The following is a 22,093-nucleotide window of genomic DNA, read 5'->3' as shown; positions in this document are numbered from 1 at the left end:
TTGAAGCCATTCCCTGTGTCCTGTCCCTCCAGCCCTTGTCCCCAGTCCCTCTCCAACTCTCCTGGAGCCCCTTCAGGCCCTGGCAGGGGCTCTGAGCTCTCCCTGGATCCTTCTCTTCTCCAGAGGAACATTCCCAGCTCTCCCAGCCTGGCTCCAGCCCTTGGAGCCGCTCCATGGATTCCTCTCGACTCGCTCCAGCAGCTCCAGGGATCCCAGACTGGACCTGGCCCTGCAAGTGGGGCCTCACCTGAGCAGGGCAGAGGGGCAGAGGACATGGGGGCCTTCTGCAGATTTGCTTCACCAGGTAGTTTCTCTCCTGAATTCCATCCAGGAATTCTTTCCTTCCCAAACCACGGGAACACCTCTAAGTGATCCCAGGAAGTTGCTCCAAAGCAGCTGCAAAGTCCTCCCTCAAACCAGGGGCCCCAACAGGGGCACGGTGACAAACTCCTTGGAGCAGCAGGGACACATCTTCCCTGGCTGCACTGCTCTGGGATGCTGCAGAATCCTTCTCTCCAATATTTTCCAAAAATACCCATTAGGCAAAAATTTAGGATGGTTTGAGTCAGGGAACGACCGGTTCCTGTCAGAGTCGATCTCTTCCAGGGCTGATCTCAATCCCTCCATCCCCCAGCCTGGACTGATCCCAGGGTTGCCACGTGGAATTAAAGGAAGGATTTATTAACTTAGGCTCAGTCCTAGTTTGGGAATCCAAACCTCGGAGCCAGCACAATCTCCCAAGACCAAAACTGATGGAGACACGGGAGAGGCTCAGGTATGAAATCCCCAAAATTCCCGGAATTCCAACCAAGCCCGCTCTGTTTCAGCAGCAAAGGCAGCTCCTCTCCCCTGCCCCAGGGCTCTCCTCACACGGATCCTCCCACGTGTCCTCCACCCTCTGCAGGCCCAGGGATTACTTTAATCCAGCCAGGCAAGGTATGGATGGCAGGAGATGGGTGACACCAGGATGAGGATTTCCACATCCAGCAGGAGCCTGCAGATGGGAATGGGCACCAAGTGCCAAATCCACCTGTGCCAACCTCCCTCTGATCCCTTTGCAAATCCTCTCAGACCCCTGTGCTTTGAGAAAACTGAAAATTGGGCTTAATCCTCTGCCTAAAACAGATTTCTTCTCTGTTTTGTTTAGTTATTTGTAAACTTTTGGGGCTCAGCACCACGTGCAGCACAACCCTGAACCCTGTAATTCATCACCAGGGAGTTCTTAAAAAAATTAAAAAATGGAGCGGGCATTTATAAAGCTGACAGGACGATCCAGAGCAATTCTCACAGTTGATGATTATTCCAAAATATTGTTGCAGGATTATTAAATCTCCAGCTCCAGGGCAGAAATTGGATCTTTTCCTGGCTATCACAGATCTGTCTCTGCAGTCTCGTTCTGCATCCTGCTGGAATGGCTCCTGCTGGCTCCTGCTGGGGCTGGGCAGGAGGTGGGATCCCAAAGGATGATCCACATGTTTATCCATCATCTGCATTTCTAAACGATGGAGCAGAACTGAATTCCAACCAGGAGACCCAGCTCGTGACCCCAGCACCTCCAGCTGGGATATGAAATTCTGGAATGATTTTGGGTTGGAAAGGACTTTAAATCCCCCCCAGTGCCACCTCCCCCTGTCCCAGGCTGCTCCAGCCCCAGTGTCCAACCTGGCCTTGGGCACTGCCAGGGATCCAGGGGCAGCCACAGCTGCTCTGGCAATTCCAGCCCAGCCAGGAATTCCTTCCCAATATCCCACTCAAATCTCCCATTTTCCAGTTTGAAGCCATTCCCTGTGTCCTGTCCCTCCAGCCCTTGTCCCCAGTCCCTCTCCAGCTCTCCTGGAGCCCCTTCAGGCCCTGCCAGGGGCTCTGAGCTCTCCCTGGAGCCTTCTCCTCTCCAGGGGAACATTCCCAGCTCTCCCAGCCTGGCTCCAGAGCAGCTCCAGCCCAGGAGCAGCTCCCTGGATTCCTCTGGACTCTCTCCAGCAGCTCCAGGTCCTGCTGTGTCCCAAGGGCTGGAGCAGCTCTGTGGGTGGGGCCTCACCTGAGCAGGGCAGAGGGACAGAATTCCCACCTTTCCTGCTGCCCACGTGGAGGGATCAGCCCAGGGCTCTGGGGGGTTCTGGGATGGCCGTGTCCAGCTGTCACCCACCAACATTCCCAAGTTTTTCTTCCAGGGCTGATTTTAATCCCTTCATCCCCCAGCCTGGATTGATCCCATGTGGATTTAAAGAGTGATGGCTTTATTAAGTTAGTCCTAGGTTCAGTCCCAGTTTGGGAATTTAAGCCTCAGAGCCAGCCCAATCCCCCAACACCAAAACTCAGGGAGACAAAGGAGAGGCTCAGGTATGGAGTCCCATAAAATCCCAGAATTCCAAAGGCAACTAAACCATCCCTGCCAAGAGGAGTCAGGGCTAAATGGGGTCTGCTATCACTCCCAAAGCCACTTCCCAAGCCGAGGTCTGTCCTGGATGATTCCCAGGATTAATGAGGGCGACACTGGGCCAGGGAAGCCAGCAAAGCTTCCCCAACCCAATCTCAGCCCAGCAGAGCCTTAGCCAGCCAACATTCCCAGCGGGAACCTTCCTTCGGCTCCGTTAGGAATAACAAAAACCATTATCAAACAATAGCAAGCTCTGGGAAACATTCCCAAAACTTGCCTGGAGCACGCTTTCCACGCAGAGGGATCCCAGTGGAAGTCACACACCACGTGCAGAGAGGAGAGGAAATTCTCCCAAAAAACAGCTCTAGAACAGTTCTAGTTGTAAAAATTTGCGGTTTAGGCAAATAAAACAAATTTATCTTACATCCCACTGTTCTCCTTGACTCTCTCTTTCCTCCCACCTCCTTTTCACAGGAGCCCCTCCGCGCCCCGCAGGCTCTGCTCTCCCCCGTCCTTGGGAAGTCATTCCCGAGCGCCGATCCCGCCTTTGGGAGCCCGGCTTGGCTTGGCAGAGCCCCAGGAGAGCAGCAGGGCCCCGGGAGCTCCTCCCCGGGCAGAACAAGGCCCCACTGATCCGCGGGGACCCGCCCCGCTCCCATTCACGCCGCAGCTGCAGCCTTGGGAAAGGGGCTCCCATTCAGAGGCTTCCGTGCAGGAGCGCTGCCGCCGCATCCCGGGATTTCAGGATTGCCTGGGAAAGGCAAAAGCGCGCTCGGAATTACGGCGGGCCAGCGCTGCTGCTCCAGGAGCTAAACTGGGAATTTAAACTGGGAATTACATCTGTTTCTGTGGCCTCGCGTTAAAGGCGAGCCAGGGGCTGGTGGCAGATGGATGGAGATTGATTAGGAAATTAGTAATTAATGGCTCCGACACGGCCCGGTCCTCACAGGGTGCTAAACCAGCAGGAAACACACCCTGGCCTTGATTAATGGCTGGGGCAAGACTCCCTCAGACTCAGCACAAACCAAGCAATCCTTAGGTCATCATTAACGCTCCTAATTAGGCCAAGCTGCAAAGCACTTGGACCAGAGAAGCTGTGGCTGCTCCATCCTTGGAATGTTCCAGTTTGGATGGGGTTTGGAGCAAACTGAGCCAGTGGAATGTGTCCATGCCCTGGAGGGAGTGGAATGGGATAATCCTAAACCAGCGGGAAACACATCCTGGCCACGATCATTGGCTGGGGCAAGACTTTCTCAGACTCAGCACCAACCAAGCACTCCTTAGGTCATCGTTAATGCTCCTAATTAGACCAGTTTGGAGCAACCTGAGCCAGTGGAATGGGATAATCCCAAACCAGCAGGAAACGCACCCTGGCCATGATCAATGGCTGGGGCAAGACTCCCTCAGACTCAGCACAAACCAAGCACTCCTTAGGTCATCATTAACGCTCCTAATTAGACCAGGCTAACTAAGGCCAAGCACTTGGAGCAGAGAAGCTGTGGCTGCTCCATCCTCAGAATGTTCCAGGTTGGATGGGGTTTGGAGCAACCTGGAAGAGTGGAATGGGATAATCCCAAACCAGCAGGAAACACACCCTGGGCATGATTAATGGCTGGGGCAAGACTTCCTCAGCACAAACCAAGCACTCCTTAAGTCATCGTTAACGCTCCTAATTAAGCCAGGCTGCCAAGCACTTGGACCAGAGAAGTTGTGGTTGCTCCATTCTTGGAATGTTCCAGTTTGGATGGGGATTGGAGCAACCTGAGCCAGTGGAATGTGTCCATGCCCTGCAGGGAGTGGAACAGGATAATCCCAAACCAGCAGGAAACACACCCTGGCCTTGATTAATGGCTGGGGCAAGACTTTCTCAGCACCAACCAAGCACTCCTTAAGTCATCATTAACGCTCCTAATTAGACCAGTTTGGAGCAACCTGAGCCAGTGAAATGGGATAATCCTAATCCCAAACCAGCAGGAAACGCACCCTGGTCTTGATGAATGACTGGGGTAAGACTTTCTCAGACTCAGCACAAACATGAATTTCTTAGGTCATCGTTAACGCTCTTAATTAGACCAGTTTGGAGCAACCTGATCCAGTGGAATGGGATAATCCCAAACCAGCAGGAAACACACCCTGGCCTTGATCAATGACCGGGGCAAGACTCCCTCAGACTCAGCACCAACCAAGCACTCTTTAAATCATCGTTAACACTCTTAATTAGACCAGGCTAATTAAGGCCAAGCACTTTGGACTGGAGAAGCTGTGGCTGCTCCATCCTTGGAATGTTCCAGGTTAGATAGGGTTTGGAGCGACCTGATCCAGTGGTGTCCCAGCCCTACAGGGAGTGGGATGGGATAACCCTTAAGGTCCTATCCCACCCAAACCATTTTGGGGATCTATCCAAGGATCTGATGAAGATATTGAGGGAATTTTTAGGGGTGGAGGCCCTGCTGCTGCCTGGGATGGGGAGCTGAGGCTGGAATCGCGCTGGGAGGAAAAATCCATCTGTCATTCCTGGAGCAGCCCGAAAAAATCCACTGCCAGAGTGTCATAATTACAGTGAGACAAATAGAGGCATTTAGGCTGGATGTATGGAATTGAGGAAATGTCACAATTGGCTTTAGGGATTACTGGAAATGCAGAAGAAACCCAATAATTTAATAGCAATATCAAAGTACAGGCAGCAAGTCATGTCCTTGACAAGGCTCTCAGCTGTGATGAATAGAAATGAAAGGACATTATTTCCTCCAGTTTGGGGCATTATTTGAAAGGCAGAACCGAAGTAATAGAACATAATTGAATTATATTTTTATATCCATTGCTGCGTGTGCATCCATTTCATTTACAGCCAGCATTTCTTGCAGGAACACAAAGCCAATATTCCTAACGAGACACAGAGCACCGTCCCTTTCCGGGCAAAGAAAGGCTCCAAGCTCCCTGCCAGGCTGGGAGCAGCATTCCTGTAACTATTCACTCCAGAAAGTTCAGACAGGAGTGGATTGGAATTCACAGATTTGGAGTTAGAATCAGAAAATCCCAGAATGGGATTGGGAGAGAGCTTAAAATTCATCCAGAGCCACCCCTGCCATGGCAGGGACACCTCCCACTGTCCCAGGCTGCTCCAGCCCCAGTGTCCAGCCTGGCCTTGGGCACTGCCAGGGATCCAGGGGCGGCCACAGCTTCTCCAGGAATTCCATCCCACCCCCTCCTCACCCTCCCAGCCAAGAATTCCTTCCATAAATCCAACCCTCAGCTGCATTCTCCATCATCTTTTTTTTAATATTTTTTTACTGTTATTTTACAGTGCAAAAATAAACTTTTTATTGCCCACCCCGCAACAGGGCAGGTCCTTTCTCCTCCTCATCGGGCCTTCAAAAAACCCAAATTGCCCCTATAATACTAAACCCAGGGAAAAATAAAATTTAAAAAATCCTAAGACTGAACAAGAGATGAAAATCTCTTTCATGCTTTTCTATGTTTATCCTCTGCTGCTACAGAGAGATCCCAGTGGAAGTTGCACACCACGTGAAAAGAGGAGAAAATTCTCCAATTAAACAGTTCTAGAGTTCTAGAACATTTCCAGTTCTAAAAACTTTGTGTTTAGGCAAATAAAACATTTATCTTACATCTCATCTTTCTTTTTGACTTACTCTCTCTTTTCTCCCATCTCCTTTCCACTGCCTTTAAATTTGCAGCACTTCCAGGTCAAGAAGAAATAAACAGAAGCTTCTCAAATCCCAAATCTTTCAGGTCTGTGTCCTTTTTTTTTTACTTGATGCATGGAATAACTGAGGTAAAATATTCCCAGGGCAGCTTTAAGCTTTGCAAGTGCTTTAGGATCGTCATGGAATGGTTCCTCATGGAATGGTTTGGCTTGGAAGAGACCTCAGAGGTGATTTAATTCCAGCCTCTCCTGTCACAGGCAGGATTTAGGGTTTTCCCTGGAACACAGGAGCAATTTCCAGCTGGTAAAATACCTGGATCTGCTCTGGGATGAAGGAGTGGCTCCTCCACCCAGGGCAGGCGTCCCTTGATGGCCAGAGCCACCCTTGTCTGTGTCCCCAAACCTCCCCCTGGGGTCCCTGAGCAGCCACTGCTCCTGTCAGGGATTAAAAAGAAAAAAAATCTCATTTTTCAGTCTGCCCCAAGCCTGTCCCTGAAATGAAGAGGCTTAAAGCTGAGGCGAGAGCAAGATCCCTTCGTCAGGGCACCCTGTCAAAAACAGAAAATTCTGAGGTTCGGGGAGCAGAGAGGGGAGTTACAGGATAGAAACAGAGAAAGGAATTATCAGAGAATTGTAAATTGGAATATCCTGAGTGGGAAAGATCCACAGGGATCGTGGAGTCCAATCCTGTCCCTGCCCAGACCCCCAACAATCCCACCCTGGGCACCCCTGGCAGCGCTGTTCAAACACTCCTGGAGCTCTGGGGCTGTGCCCATTCCCTGGGGAGCTTCTCCAGTGCTTATTCCACACTCTGGGGGAAAAACCTTTCCCTAAAATCAAAAACTATAAATAACTATAGCTGTAAATCATATTTATGGAGGATTTTCTGCTGAGCTCAGTGTTTATATATTCCCATACATCCACACAAGCCAATCCAGGTATCCCTACCCCACTCCCTGCGCTCCTTTCTATCCCCAACACCTTTTCCCCCCACTCCTCCAGCTTTTCCAGAATCCTTCTGCTTTTGGAGCCGTGGGGCCGCAGCTTTGATGACCGACACCTTTCTGTCCCTTTTCCCTGGGTGCTTTCCCTCTCCCTCTCCATCCCCTCCGGTGCCTCCGCGGGCTGGGGCTGCCCTGGCGCTCAGAGGTGGCACTGAGGGAGAATCCCGGTGGGAGGGAGGTGGATCTGGGCCTCTCCAGGCGCTTCCTCGCTGCTTTCACTCAGGAGAAGCTGCAAAAGCTCCCGGCTCCAGCACTGCAGGGATTCATTCCCTGGGGATTCATCCAGCGGCGCTGAGGGCAGTGGGATCCTCCCTTCAGCAGGCTGGACCCATGGTGGGATTGTCCCTTCCTTGCTGAATTTACATCCATGCAGTGATGCCTGAACTTTTCCCTGTGCTCCAGCCCCTGCCCAGGGTGCAGCTCTGAGCTCACACTCAGGCTCACTCAGCTCTCTGCACACAGCAGGGACACAAAACAAATCCTTCTCCTGCTGCACACCAAGGACAGCTGGGACAAGTGTTCAGCCCCAAAGCACAAACAAGGGGGTCTGAGGGAGGAACAAGAAGGATGGGACTGCATCACCTGGGGCTGCAATGGGACAGTGAAACCCCAAAGTGCAAATGGACCAAAACTTATCAAAGTGTGAGACCTCGGGACCGTTTGTCCATTTTGTGCCCATTTTGTGCCCATTTTGTGCCCATTTTGTGCCCATTTTGGGTTCATTTTGTGTCCATTTTGGGTCCATTTTGGATCCACCTTGGGTGCAGCCCTGGCCAGGCTCTTGTCCTGCCCCAGGTGTGTCCTTCAAGGCCTTTCAATAAATCTCTGCTTTATTCTCCAGCTCTGCCCAGTCTCTGATCCAGCTCAGCCTTCCCCAGGCATCCCTGGGATCAAATCCATCCCAGCCAGCCCAAGGTCAGGCCTGCAAGCTGAGGTGGTGGATCCAAGAGCCCCCAGAGCACAATTCCCGCTTTCCAAAAATAGAAGGGATGAGTTGTTCCTCAATTCCCCGAGTGCAGCTCTGCCTGAACAGCTCCAGACACCTCGGCCCAGCCCTGCTGCCACAGCAACATCCTAATTAGCGGATTAAGGATGACTGGCTAATGAGGAGCTGCCAAGGAGGGACCCTCAGGCTTCTGGAGGACACAGTCTGGGCAGAACAAACACCTGCAACGTGCTCAGGAAAAGGGAGCAGGGATCCTGGGATGTATAAAAAAGGGGAATTTGTTGGGGATGCAGGGAAGCAGCTCCGGCTGGACCTGGTGTTTGTGGGGCTGGGAATGTGGAGGGCTCTGCATTCCCTTGGGACTGAGCTTCTCCAAGGAGACCAGCAGGGCCTGGGGACACTGGGATGATGTGACCCCCAGGGAATAGAGGAAATGGAATTGTTAAGATTGGAAAACACCTCTAAGATATTGAATCCAACCATTCCCAGCACTGCCAAAGCCACCACTGAGCCCTGTTCCCAAGGGCCACATCCACAGGGATTTAAATCCCTCCAGGGATGGGCACTCCAGCCCTGCCCTGGGCAGCTGTGCCAGGGCTGGACAGCCCTTGCCAGGAAGGAACATTCCCAATATCCAACCTGAGCCTCCCCATGTGACACTTGAGGCCATTTCCTCTGATCCTGGAGGTTTTTACAGGGAAAATGAGAGCCCGACCCCCCCGGCTGTCCCCTCCTGGCAGGGGCTGTGCAGAGCCACAGGGTCCCCCTGAGCCTCCTTTGCTCCAGGCTGAGCCCCTTCCCAGCTCCCTCAGGAATTCTCCAGCCCCTTCCCAGCTCCCTCAGGAATTCTCCAGCCCCTTCCCAGCTCCCTCAGGAATTCTCCAGGCCCTTCCCAGCTCCCTCAGGAATTCTCCAGCCCCTTCCCAGCTCCCTCAGCCTCTCCTGAGAGAGGACACCCACATTCCAACATTGGAAAATCCTGCTGCAAAGGGCAAGAGGACAATTCCTCATCCCATGCCAGAACCAGACTCCCTGTCAGCCTTGCAGAGAGTCAAACCCAGCCAGGATAACGGGATTGGTAGGGCAAGGTTTAGACCTAACGAAGAGCAGGACTGGGGATCCCTTGGGAGCCTTTCCAGCTTTATTTTCTATTATTTCTTTCTGCTAAAGAATTATCCTTGAAAAGCTGTGGCTTCCCCTGGATCCCTGGCAGTGCCCAAGGCCAGGCTGGACACTGGGGCTGGAGCAGCCTGGGACAATGGGAGATGTCCCTGCCATGGCAGGGGTGGCACTGGGTGGGATTTGAGGTCCCTTCCATCCCAAACTCTCCTGGGATTCCATAAAATCCTCCACCTGCAGAGCTCAGCTCAGAGCATCCTCAGGATTTCCAGCCCCTCTCATGCAGATCCCAGTCACCTCCCCCCAGGAATGCCAGGAAACGTGAGGGGAAATATTTCTTCCACCCTCCATAATTCCCTTTGCACTGTCTGACTGAGGGGAAACAAAGCAAGTTTATCGTGACAGACTTCAGCTTAATCGAGGGATTAAAAGTGAATTAAGCCCTTTTTAATTTGTCTCCCTCCACATGCCCCAGACAGAGCAGCAGCCTCAGCTGTGATCTCAATGAGCTGTGGCAGGCAGCTGAAAAATCACGGATTGAGAGACTCATCTCGCCCGGGAAAAGTTCCTGGGCTGCTTTATTTCACCCTGGAAGCTGCCAAAACTCAGCCTTAATTTATGGATTGATGATCACCTGCACTAAACTGGCTGCTAATCGACAAAGTAATATAATTTCCAAATGAATCAATGCCACCCGAGCTGCTTTGTGGAGCGAGATAAAAGCCTGATTTTGCTTCTCGTCAATCGTGTTACGAGAACCGTTCGGAGGAGCCCAGAATTCCCGTGGTTTTCTGGGTAAATATCCTGCTTTTCCTCTGGCATTTTGAAACAATGAACGCTCTTGAAAGGCTCCATTCAGGTTATTCTTAGCTCGGAGTGTTCCATGTGCCATTCAGCAGGAGCTGGGGCTAAAATTCCCTTTATTTAGTGCCTCCCATGGAAACTGGTGACAGCATCAGCTGTCAATAATTCCTCTCTGACACTCAGCAGATCCAAGGATTTCCACATGAGGAGGAACTCGCTGCTGCTCAGAGAAACCCCAGCAGAGCAGAGTCCAGGTAAAGGCAGAGAGGTGGGGACAGAATCAGGGAATCATGGAAAGGTTTGGGATGGACAAACCCCTCTGGGATGGCCTTAATCCCCTCCCCACTGCCATGGGGGTGCTTCCCTTCACATTCCTTATCTGCTGAGATGGGAAATCTGCTGATTGATTGCTGCCCTCAGACACAAAATCGATCTCAACAAGCAACTCTACCCTTCTGCTGTAAAGGAGGGTTTTAATTGTCACCCTGGCCTTTGGCCTGGGCACGGTGACACCTCTGGGGTGGCTCAGCTGCTCCATTTCCAGCATCCCCTTCAAATTTGGGGCTGGTTCTGTGTTTTAAACTGGTCTGTGCTGGAACAAAGGAATGTTTTTGTCCGAAAAGTGAGGTCACAGCGTTGGCTGAGGCGCTGAGGATCCAGGGGAGCATGGAAGAGGTGGAGGGAGGGGATGGTCCCTCTCTGCTCTGTCCTTGGAGACTGCACCTGGGAAATTCCAGCTCTGGAATTCTCAGCACAGGAAAGCTGTGGAGCTGCTGCAATGATCCAGAAGAGGCCACGGAGCTGCTCCAAGGGCTGGAGCTGCTCTGGAGCCAGGCTGGGAGAGCTGGGAATGTTCCCCTGGAGAGGAGAAGGCTCCAGGGAGAGCTCAGAGCCCCTGGCAGGGCCTGAAGGGGCTCCAGGAGAGCTGCAGAGGGACTGGGGACAAGGGCTGGAGGGACAGGACACAGGGAATGGCTTCAAATTGGGAAAGGGGAGATTAAGTGGGATATTGGGAACTGGGAATTCCTGGCTGGGCTGGAATTGCCAGAGCAGCTGTGGCTGCCCCTGGATCCCTGGCAGTGCCCAAGGCCAGGCTGGAGCAGCCTGGGACAGTGGGAGGTGTCCCTGCCATGGCAGGGGTGGCACTGGGTGGGATTTAAGGTCCCTTCCAACCCAAACCATTCCATGATTCCATCAAATGCAGAACAGCCAAATTCCCCCATTCTGGTCCCACAAAGAGGGAGTTAAACACTCTCAGATATTCCTGGCTCTCCAGCCCATCCCTCCAGCTTCCAATGAAAACCCACGGACAGGACTGGAACAGCTTCAGCTTCAGGCTCTGATTTTCATTACTTTGGATTTACCCTGGATTCCTCTGGATTTACAACTTCTCTAATTTCTCCGGAGTTACATCAGGTGAAGTTCAAGACAAGAACTTCCGTGAGGGGAAGTTTTATTAAATGAGCAAAGTTTGGCTTTAGAGTCGCCCCCACCTCAGTCCCTGTCCTTAATGAGCTCCTGCATTAATCACTTTTCACGTCTAATCCGGCCCTTGATGCTGGTGATCAAATTCCTCATGGAAAAGTGGGAATCCTCGTTATTTTCCAGGCTGGTTTACTTGGGAAATTACTCCAGAAAAGACAATTTTCTCCCCAAGGTGGGAATAATTCCTTCTTCTGGCAAAACTGCCCCAGGATGGCCCATCCTGGGCTCAGGAAATGAGAGTGTGATGTTCCCCAAGGGCTGGAACATCAATTTGTTTGAAGACGAGGCTCAGCACGAACTGAGACTCTGCTGGCTCCAACAGGAATGTTATTCCAAGGAAAAACGGGACCAATTCCCAATCTCTGGGATGAGGGTCAGGAGTTGCTCCCAACTCCCAAGGACACCTCCCATGGAAAGCTTTTCCTGCCATGGAACCAGAGCTGCTTGTGAGGGACAGACCTCACTTCAGGATAGTTTTTTCCCATGGAAAAATTAATGGGAGTGTAAATTAAGGCCTTCCAAAACGTTTTCCTGGATTTCTTTGGAGCAAACCGTAATTCCTGGTGGAGCTGCTTCCAAGGCTTGTGGACAGCAGTGGGAATGCACAGGTCTGCTCTTCAATCTGCAGTTCCAAAAAAGCTGGAGGCAACTCCTTGGAATAAAGCCCTGAGGCCAGGAGTGATGGGAAGTATGGAAGTGCAAATGAAATTCCTCGCTGATCCCAGCCACACTCAGCATTTTAGTTTTGTGCTCATTTTCTCCCTGATTTCAGGGCCTCAGACACAAATTATTAAGGCCTAATCCACCCTAATGTAACCTGGAGTCTCCAAATGTTCCAACCCTTCCTGTGGAACTGTTTTCCAAAGCACATTCCCCTGAAATTCCTGATCAGCCAGGAATCCAAGCTCAGGGCTTTGCTCTCTGGTGGGAGGTTCAGAACCCATTCCAGACACATCCTGGACACAGAGCCTTTGGGAGAGGCAAAATCTGGGATTTCCATCCTCCCCCAGCATTCCCAAGTGCTTTTCTTGGGATTGTTACAGGCACAGCAAGAGGGAGAGACACAACTGACTGATCCAAAAGGGATGAGCCCAAAAACCGGAATAAACTCACAAGAAATTCCACAAAAACCGAAACAACTTTTCCAGAGATTCTATTGAAAGGTTTAGAGATCTTCCCACAGAAGGATTTCAACACAACCCCTTGGATATTTCCATTTGGAACAATTAAATCCGAAAGGAAACATTTACGTTGCAATCAATGAAGGAATTGATGTTTCGGTCGATGTAAGGAAAGGTCAAATCAATCCCTGAAATCAATGCAAGAGTGGGAAAAGGTCGGGGTTTTCCCATGAAATGTTTTGTGGGATAAAAATTTTTACGGTTCAACAGCACGGGGAAGACAAGGAGAGATTCCAGAGGTCACGGAGCTGCTCCATGGAGCCCCTGTGCTCTGGAGCCAGGCTGGGAGAGCTGGGAATGTTCCCCTGGAGGGGAGAAGGCTCCAGGAGAGCTCAGAGCCCCTGGCAGGGCCTGAAGGGGCTCCAGGAGAGCTGGAGAGGGACTGGGGACAAGGGCTGGAGGGACAGGACACAGGGAATGGCTCCCACTGCCAGAGGGCAGGGATGGATGGGAGATTGGGAATTGGGAATTCCTGGCTGGGCTGGAATTGCCAGAGCAGCTGTGGCTGCCCCTGGATCCCTGGCAGTGCCCAAGGCCAGGTTGGACACTGGGGCTGGAGCAGCCCGGGACAGTGGGAGGTGTCCCTGCCATGGCAGCGGCTGGAATGGGATGGACTCCGAGGTTCTCCCACCCAAACCATTCCGGATTCCCGGAGCAGCCGCAGCTCCCGGGTGGGAGGTGGGGCAGGGCTGACCTGTTTTGTTGGAGAGGCGGAAGGACACCATCTTGTCGGGGATGCTGCAGACATTGCGCACCGAGGCGATGCAGCTGTAGTTGGCGTAGTCCTGAGGCCGCAGGTTCTTCAGCTTCAGGATCTTCGTTTCTCCCTGCAAAAGCAGCAGGGGACGTCAGGAGGGGACAGGGGCAGAGGGAAAATGGATACGGGGATTTCCGTCCTCCTCCAGCATCCCCAAGTGCGCTTCTTGGGATTGAAACGTAAAAAATAATAAATAAAAAAATAAAGCCACACAATATATACATCCAAAAAATCTAACTATTAAGTAAAAATCATCTATAAATATCACTATTTACTAAATATCACTACCGTGATCTGTAGATATTGTGTTATATATAATAATAAAAGATAATATATAAAAAATATATAATAATAACATAATTATTATATAACAATATAATTATATATAATACCATATATGTAATAATGTATATAATTATAATATTTATTTTATATATAAAAATATAATATATAATATATAAAAATATAATATATAAAATATAAAATATAAAATATAAAATATAATATATAATATATAACATATGATATATAATAGACATTATATAATATATAATATATAATATATAATATATAATATATAATATATAATATATAATATATAATATATTATATATTATATATTATATATTATATATTATATATTATATATTATATATTATATAATATATAATATATAATATATAATATATAATATATAATATATATTATATATACAAAACACACTATATATTATATATATAATTAATAATAATATTATAGTATATATCATTAATACCATATAGAGATATAAAATATTTATATTTATATAAATATTTTATATAAATATAAATATACATCATTTTTATTATATATATTTATTATATGTATTATATATAATATATATTTATATAAATGTAAATATCTATTCTGTATATTTATATATAATATTTATATTTATGTATTATATAAATATATTTCATATTATATATTATATAAATAGTATATAATTAATACTAATAAAATATAACTATATATAGTTTTATATAAATAGATATATGTATAATATATATATTTGCATAACTAAAATATACATCAATTTTAGTATATTAACAATATAAATGTTATGTCCACAAGACACAACTGACTGATCCAGAAGGGATGAGCCCAAAAAAAAATTTTAAAAAGAGTAAATTCACAAGAAATTCCACAAAATGGGAACAGGTTTCCCAAGGATTCTACCTAAAGGCTTCAAGGTGCTCCCCCAAAGGATGTCCAGAGGATACAGGGAATATCAGCACTGGAAAGCCAGAGGGAAATGGGTTTGATGGAGTCCTTCAAGTCCCAAATTTTTCAGGATAATTTGTTTTAAGGTACAATTTCCATGAAGAAAAATATCCCAAGGTACAAAATTCCTCCTGTTCCCTTTAAAAATGAGGAGCTGCCGGATTCTGTTTTTAGCCAGGGAGCAGGGATGGAGCAGGGAGCTGAACGGAACATGGAATGTGGAATTCCTTCAAACAGAGAACTGCAGAGAACTGGGAAATGGGGAATGTGAGATTCCCCCTGCAAAGCTCCAAAAGAAAAACGTGGAAAATGTTCATTATCCGATTAATCCAAACAGCTTTAATATTGGCACAGCCACAGGAACACATGGATTTGTCTTTAACAATATCACATGGATAAACTGCCCAGGAATGTCTAGGAAAATATGGAAGTTTGAGAAAATGAATGTACAAAACTAGGAAAAACATAAATCCATATAAAAAAATACAGCTAAGCAGGGAAGAGAAGGAACAGTCCTTGAAATCTTGGAGAGATTTTGGGAATATTGGGATTTAAGTGGTTTCTACAGACAACCAGTTCCATGGAAATGATGGGATTGAAATGAAGCCCACTGCAAGGCCAAGCCTTGGAAAAACTGCTCCAAAAGATTAAATTCCTGCTTTAGGAGGTTTCTCTGGAATAGGGAAAGGCACAGCCTTAGGAACACAGGGATGTGGATAAACTGCCTGGGAATGCCTAGGAAAAAGATGGAAGTTGGGGAAAATGAATGTACAGAACTGGGAAAAAATAAATCTACCAAAAAAATACAGCTGAGCATGGAAGAAAAGAAACAGCCCTTGAAATCTTGGAGAGATTTTGGGAATATTGGGATTTAAATGGTTTCTGTGGCTGACCAGTCCTATGGAAATGATGGGATTAAAATGAAGCCTTGGAAAGGATGCCCCTAAGGATCAAATTCCTGCTTTAGGAGGTTTTTGTGGAATAGGGAAGGGCCTGCCTGACCCAGGCTGCCAAAGGCACTGAGTTCTGGGAGCACGGAGCAGCTTCATCCCAGCAATTCCCTCCTTAGCTCCAGGTTGAACTCGGGCTGAACTCCCAATGGAATTCTGGATCCTGTCCCCAGCTCGCAGAGATTTATAAAAATGTATATATTTTCCTCCTTGGTTGGGATAATTAGTCTAATTATGTCTAATTGCATAATTATCGTAAATACAGCAAATTTAATCTCGTGCTCAGGCTGAGTAATTCCAACGGGCGATGAGGAGGATGCAAACTCCCAGAGAAAAATATCTCCATCGAGATTTGGGATTTGGGAAGATCATTTTCCCAACATTTTTGTGGATGAGGATGGGCAGGTTTGTTGCGTTTCTCTCCCCATGGATGCTGGAGTAAGTGGCTCTTGTTTCTGGATTGACTGGAAAAATCTGACCATATCTGAGGAATTTGTCTGGATTTGCCCAATTTCCCAAACATCCCCTGTGATTTGATTGCTGACTGGATTTTGGGATCATCCCAGAGCATTGGAAAAAGGGGAAAGGGGGGGATTCTGTCCCTCTGCCCTGCTCAGGTGAGACCCCAACTGCAGAACTGCCCCAGCTCTGGGGACACAGCAGGACCTGGAGCTGCTGCAGTGATCCAGAGGAATCCATGGAGCTGCTCCAAGGGCTGGAGCTGCTCTGGAGCCAGGCTGGGAGAGCTGGGAATGTTCCCCTGGAGAGGAGAAGGCTCCAGGGAGAGCTCAGAGCCCCTGGCAGGGCCTGAAGGGGCTCCAGGAGAGCTGCAGAGGGACTGGGGACAAGGGCTGGAGGGACAGGACACAGGGAATGGCTCCCACTGCCAGAGGGCAGGGCTGGGTGGGAGATTGGGAATTGGGAATTGCTGGCTGGGCTGGAATTGCCAGAGCAGCTGTGGCTGCCCCTGGATCCCTGGCAGTGCCCAAGGCCAGGCTGGAGCAGCTTGGGACAGGGGGAGGTGTCCCTGCCATGGGAATGGGATGAGCTTTAAGGTCCCTTCCCACCCAAAGCATTCCAGGATTTTGTGATCACCAGAATTAAACCACCAGAAATAACAATCAATTTCTTTTCTGGGTAAAAAAACCTGATAAATTTTGTTTCCCTTTCCATTCCATTTCACTTCCAGGTTAAAATCCTCCTTCAGAACCCTCCACAAAAAAATTCCCCCTCCAAATTCCCAAGTCTTGATTCTCTGAAGCCAAATCCCCTCTGTCCCTCTTGCCATCAGCTCTCCCTATTTGCATCCCCACCATCAAATGAACTAATTAAGCAGAAGATGTTGATGGCTCTTGAACCTTTAATTACATCTTTTCCTCTCATAAACACAGAGCAGATCTTGCCTGCACGGATCCAGGCCACACTAATTCCAGCTGCCCTCCAATAACTGGAGAAAGGTTATGGATAAGATTGGAATATCACCAGGACAATCTGATTTATTCATTAATTAAACCCACGCCGAGATTTTAGGGAGGGTGATCTTAATAACCTAAAAAAAAAATCCAATTTCATGTGATACATTTTAGTGGATGAATCCTTAGATTTTAGGGAAGGCAATCCTCAGCATTTCCACAGTGAAATATAAAATAAAAAGTCCACTTTCTCTTTTTAATTAAAACATTTCAAAACTCCAGTTTACACTTGAGTCCAAGCAAAGCCTCAGATTTGCTAAACCGGGTCCGTTCATGTTAAATTAAAAATAATCTCATTACATTTAGGACACCAATAACTTGGCTCTGTGATTTAATTCCCATCTCTGCAAGGTTCCGGGCTCCACATTTCTCCAGAAAACACGGAGCTGTTGGAGCAATATAAAGCTGTCAAGTACAATAAAAAGCCACAAATGAAGGTGCTCTCAAATCATTAAGTGAAAATTATTTATGAAAGTTGCAGTTGCTTTCTGCTCCCAACACCAAATTACCAGGCAGTTTTCACCTCTGGCTTTTCTTGTTATTCCTTGCAATTTTCCAAACCATTTTTTCTCCCTTTTTTTCTATTTCTTTTTTGTTATTTTTTCTTCAAACACCATCCCACACTTTCGCCCACAGACAATGGGATTTGCCACCTTTTTTATCCTTTCTCGGTGCAAATGTGCACTTGATAAATTAATCTCAGCTTATCCGACAGAGCCAGGATTCCTTTGGGAAAGGGAACAGGAAGACTTTGGAGAAGGTTTTATTTCCTTTTTTGCCACCTCATTTTTAAGCGGGGGAATTGTGAAATGAAGCCTTATATTTAAAGATAAAAGAGGCAGAAAAAAAGGAGTGTAAAAACCAACATGGGGAGTTCCCACAGAGTCGGGAATCATGGAATTTTAAAGGTTGGAAAAGCCCTCCAAGATCATCAATGACCAATGACCAACGTTCTCCATTCATCCGTGTCCCCACTTGCCACATCCACACGATTCCTGAACACCTCCAGGGATGGAGGCTCCACCCCTCTTTGGGCAGCCTGTACCTCTTCCATAAAGAAATTTCTCCTAAAATTTTATTTATATGAAGAGATTTTAAGACTGTAATTTAGCCTCAGTGCAGAATCGCTGAGTCGGATCGGGAAGGATGAGGAAACGGGAATCAGAAGTTTGGGCTCGCAGGATACAATAAAAATCACTTTTAAAGGCTTCCCACAGATATCACTCCCTCATCATTAAATAATTCATCTTTTACAAAAACTTAAATGCATTTTATGTCAGGAAATCTTTTAACAACAGCCGGGAGCGTTTGGGCGGGGCATCGCCACCTGGAGGCCATCCCCAACCCCCACCCCACAAACCAGCAGGGCAGATCCCGCTACAAAGTCTCAAGATGGGGAAAAAATTCCCTCTTTGGGGCCTACCTGGGTAAAGAAGGGCTCGTAGATCTCCACGCCCTTGTCGGAGCCCTGCAGCAGCACCTCCTGGCCGCGGCGCCAGCTGTAGCGCACGGGCGGGTTGGAGTTGGCCACGCACCTGAGGAACACGGTCTTCTCATAATAGAACTGCTCCTTGGCCTCCCCGATGCTCTGGTGCACCGTGACTATGGGGTCGTCCAAATCTGGGGAAAAACCGGCAGGAAAAAGTCAAGTTTAAGCCAGGCTTTAGCCGGCCCGACGGCAGCGCGGCGCCGGGAATTTCCCGCGGCGCCTCGTCACCAGTCAAGGGTAAAACAGACACAAAACAGCTCGAGAAGCCCCAGATTTTAGGAATTTTGCAGCAAAAGCCAGGTTTCGGATTGATTTCCTTCCCCCCAAGTGGATCTCCTTCAAAACTCCCATTTTTAGGCAGAGCAGCGCAGCCAGTCTCATGCTAATGTCAATCATATTTCTATTATAGTGCCATGATTACCGCGGTTTTGTCTGGTTCGCAGCTTTACTCCTTGTTTCTTCTAACTCTTTTCCACAAAATTATAAAGCTTTGGCAATAAATAGACAGCCTGATTTGCATCCAAATGGCAGGATCCAGGAGTCCATGGATCATGTGCACGCAGCTGTTTGCTTTTAAAGCTGCAATTTAAGGCAGCAATTTAATGCAGATTCCCTGCTTTTAGTTACAGGCATTTAACTTCCAGCAGGTAAATTCATCCCGGGCTTTGGAACACATTTCTCTTGATTAAAATACAGATATCAGATAATTACTCCCACTGCAGCAGCTCCAAGTAAATGAGATGCCCACAACGAGGAATTTGCTTCCGCAAGGAATAAAAACACAATAGCCCTTGGAATATGAGGATACCGAAGTAATTAATTTGGGCTTTATCCCACCAGGAAAAAGGAGATTCCTGGTCTGGGGGTTTTTCTGAGCTGTGTCTGGAGGGATAATTTTATTGAGGAAGGAAGAAATGGAACAAGGAAAAACAAGGAGAAAAATGGATGTTTTTCCTAAGTACTGGTTAAAAACACACAACTTCCAAATGCCCACTCTTGCAGCCAGGAATTCCTTCCCAATATCCCATCAATCCTGGTTCTCTGTAGTGGGAAGTTATTCCCACTTCTCCTCTCCATCTATCCCTGGAAACCAATGGGTTGGGTTGGAAGAACCTTAAATCACATCCCACCCATGTGGGACACCTCCCCCTGTGCCAGGCTGATCCAACCTGGCCTTGGGCACTTCCAGGGATCCAGGGGCAGCCACAGCTGCTCTGGCAATTCCAGCCCAGCCAGCAATTCCCAATTCCCAATCTCCCACCCATCCCTGCCCTCTGGCAGTGGGAGCCATTCCCTGTGTCCTGTCCCTCCAGCCCTTGTCCCCAGTCCCTCTCCAGCTCTCCTGGAGCCCCTTTAGGTACCCTCAGCTCTCCCTGGATCCTTCTCCTCTCCAGGGGAGCATTCCCAGCTCTCCCAGCCTGGCTCCAGAGCAGCTCCAGCCCTCGGAGCATCTCCATGATCTCCTCACCAACAATTCCATGGTTTTAGTGCTGGAATCCAGGATTCATCATTCCAGGTGGCCCTCCAATCACACAGGCACACAACATTCCATGTGCAACTCAGCCTTGGCTGCAAACATTCCAGAACCTTCTCAGCACTTCTTGTTCCTTAAAATTCCTTAAAACCCTTTGTATAGGGATTAGTTATTCCCTTATCCCCAAATTTAACCTGATTTTTGCGAAGTCTGGTGTGAGTAATTATCAGAATGTTGCTTCATCAGGTTTATCTGAGGCCAGATTTCAGTGGAAAGGAGAACGAGGTTCTCAAATCTTCACGTGACCAAAAGGAACCAGTCAAAGGCACCCTCAAATCCCTCTGAAAAGGTGGAGAATCCCGGAATTGTTGACGTTGGAAAAGCCCCCTGAGATCACCAAATCCAACCATCAACCACCACCACCACTAAACCACGGCCTCAAGAGCCACATCCACAAATGACTGAACTTTTCCAGCCATGCTGTCTCCACCCTGACCAGCCTCTTCCAAAGCTTGACAATCCATGGAATTCTTAAGGAAGAACTTCGTTAATAAAATAAATAAGATTAGAACATATGAAAATTCCATGTTGAAAAGCAATTTCCAGAAAAAGAAAAAAAGACTAAATCCATGGACTATAAATTCATCTAAAGATTAAAAATTCCTCTTTAGCCACTCCATTTCTATTTGCATAAGAAGAGTGAAGCTGGAGAGTCTCTTGATTAATTAGAAACAAAACCTGTTCCAAAATTCCCAACAATTCCAGCAATAATACCTCGTAATGGGGCACGGATTTTAAATAAATGTTACCTTCATCCTCCCCTCCGAAACATTTAATTTAAGATCACAGAAGCAAATTATGGATCTGCTGCTCCAAATTAGGATGGCATTTCCTAATGAGATTTCAGTTTTGTTTGAAAGGTTATTTGAAATCACAGCAGCGCTTGAAAAGGGTTGAGAGTGCTCAGAAATTCTGGCTGCTCCTGGTGAAGTTGGAAGTAAAAAGGAGAGAATTAACTCGCTGCAATTTTTAGGGTCAAACACCTGTTCCCTGAGCTTTGATGGAGAACAGAACCTTTCCCACACTGATTCCTGGGTTATCCCTATTAAAGCACATCCCTGGATGGCAAACAAGGAGCCGTGAGCTCCATCACCGAGCCCAGGGATGCTCTTCCAATCTCTGACCCTTGGATGAAGGTGAATCCTTGGATAAAAGACCTGAGAGGTACAAATCCAGGCTCAGCTTCATTTTCATGGAGTTGCTCAAGACGTGGCACAGGAAATCACTTAAAACCTGGAACCAGGACTGAAACGAGGACTGAAACCCCCTCCAGCCCTGGCTGCAAGAACAGGAGAGCTGTTTCCAGGGAAAGATTCCTTCTTGCCCAACCCATCCCTGTGAGATGAATTCCTGAGCGCCCTGTCCAGCTCCAGACATGGATAAACTGGAGCAATGCAGGGGAGGCCACCAAGGTGACATGGAGCCATCCAGATCCTGAGGGAGCTGGGCTGGGCCAACCTTGGATGAAGGGAAAATCCAATTTCTGTGTCCAGATTCCAACCAAGGGACTCCTGGAGAAGAGGAACACAAAGGAGAAGCCGGGATGAAGAGCAGATGGAATTTCTGTCTTCAACTTGCTACCAGAAAGTTCTGGAGAAGATTAAAAACCCTTCATGGAGGTGCAGAGGAAAGGACTGTGAGGTCTAAGCTGCACCAAGAGAAATTTCTCCTGGATATGAGGAAAACAAATTCCCTGTGCAATTGGACAAGTGTCCAGAGGGGCCACGGGATACCTGAAGAGATCCAGAGCTTGGCTGGACACAGTCCTGAGGAATCTGACCTTGAGGGTGGCCACGGTTTGAGCAGGGGGCTGGACAAGAGGTCATTTTAGATGAATGATTCCAAATTACTCCATGGTTCCAGGAGTTGTGACGTCATCACCAGTTTGACCAATCTCCTCTCTTGGAAGAGGTCCATGGTGGATCATGGAAGCATGGAATGGTTTGGGATAGAAGGGATCTCAAATCCCATCCAGTGCCACCCCTGCCATGGCAGGGACACCTCCCACTGTCCCAGGCTGCTCCAGCCCCAGTGTCCAGCCTGGCCTT

At 48.0% G+C, this 22,093-nt stretch overlaps 1 protein-coding gene across 1 annotated transcript in view; it reads right to left on the bottom strand.

Moving 5' to 3' along the window:
* The window catches only part of MDGA2 (MAM domain containing glycosylphosphatidylinositol anchor 2), a 216,659-nt gene that overhangs the window by 103,467 nt on the left and 91,099 nt on the right, over positions 1–22,093 (bottom strand). Inside the window, exons 5-6 of the mRNA XM_063399182.1 lie at positions 18,446–18,642; positions 13,275–13,407 (exon numbers count right to left, since the gene is read on the bottom strand). Of these exons, the coding sequence (XP_063255252.1) occupies positions 13,275–13,407; positions 18,446–18,642 (330 nt within the window). The remainder of the gene's footprint in view (positions 1–13,274; positions 13,408–18,445; positions 18,643–22,093) is intronic.

Source organism: Prinia subflava, chromosome 5 (genome assembly GCF_021018805.1).
Source record: "Prinia subflava isolate CZ2003 ecotype Zambia chromosome 5, Cam_Psub_1.2, whole genome shotgun sequence".
In the NCBI taxonomy this organism is placed as follows: Eukaryota; Metazoa; Chordata; class Aves; order Passeriformes; family Cisticolidae; genus Prinia; species Prinia subflava.
The sequence above is the reverse complement of the archived record's forward strand: the minus strand, read 5'-3'. Positions and strand labels throughout refer to the sequence as shown.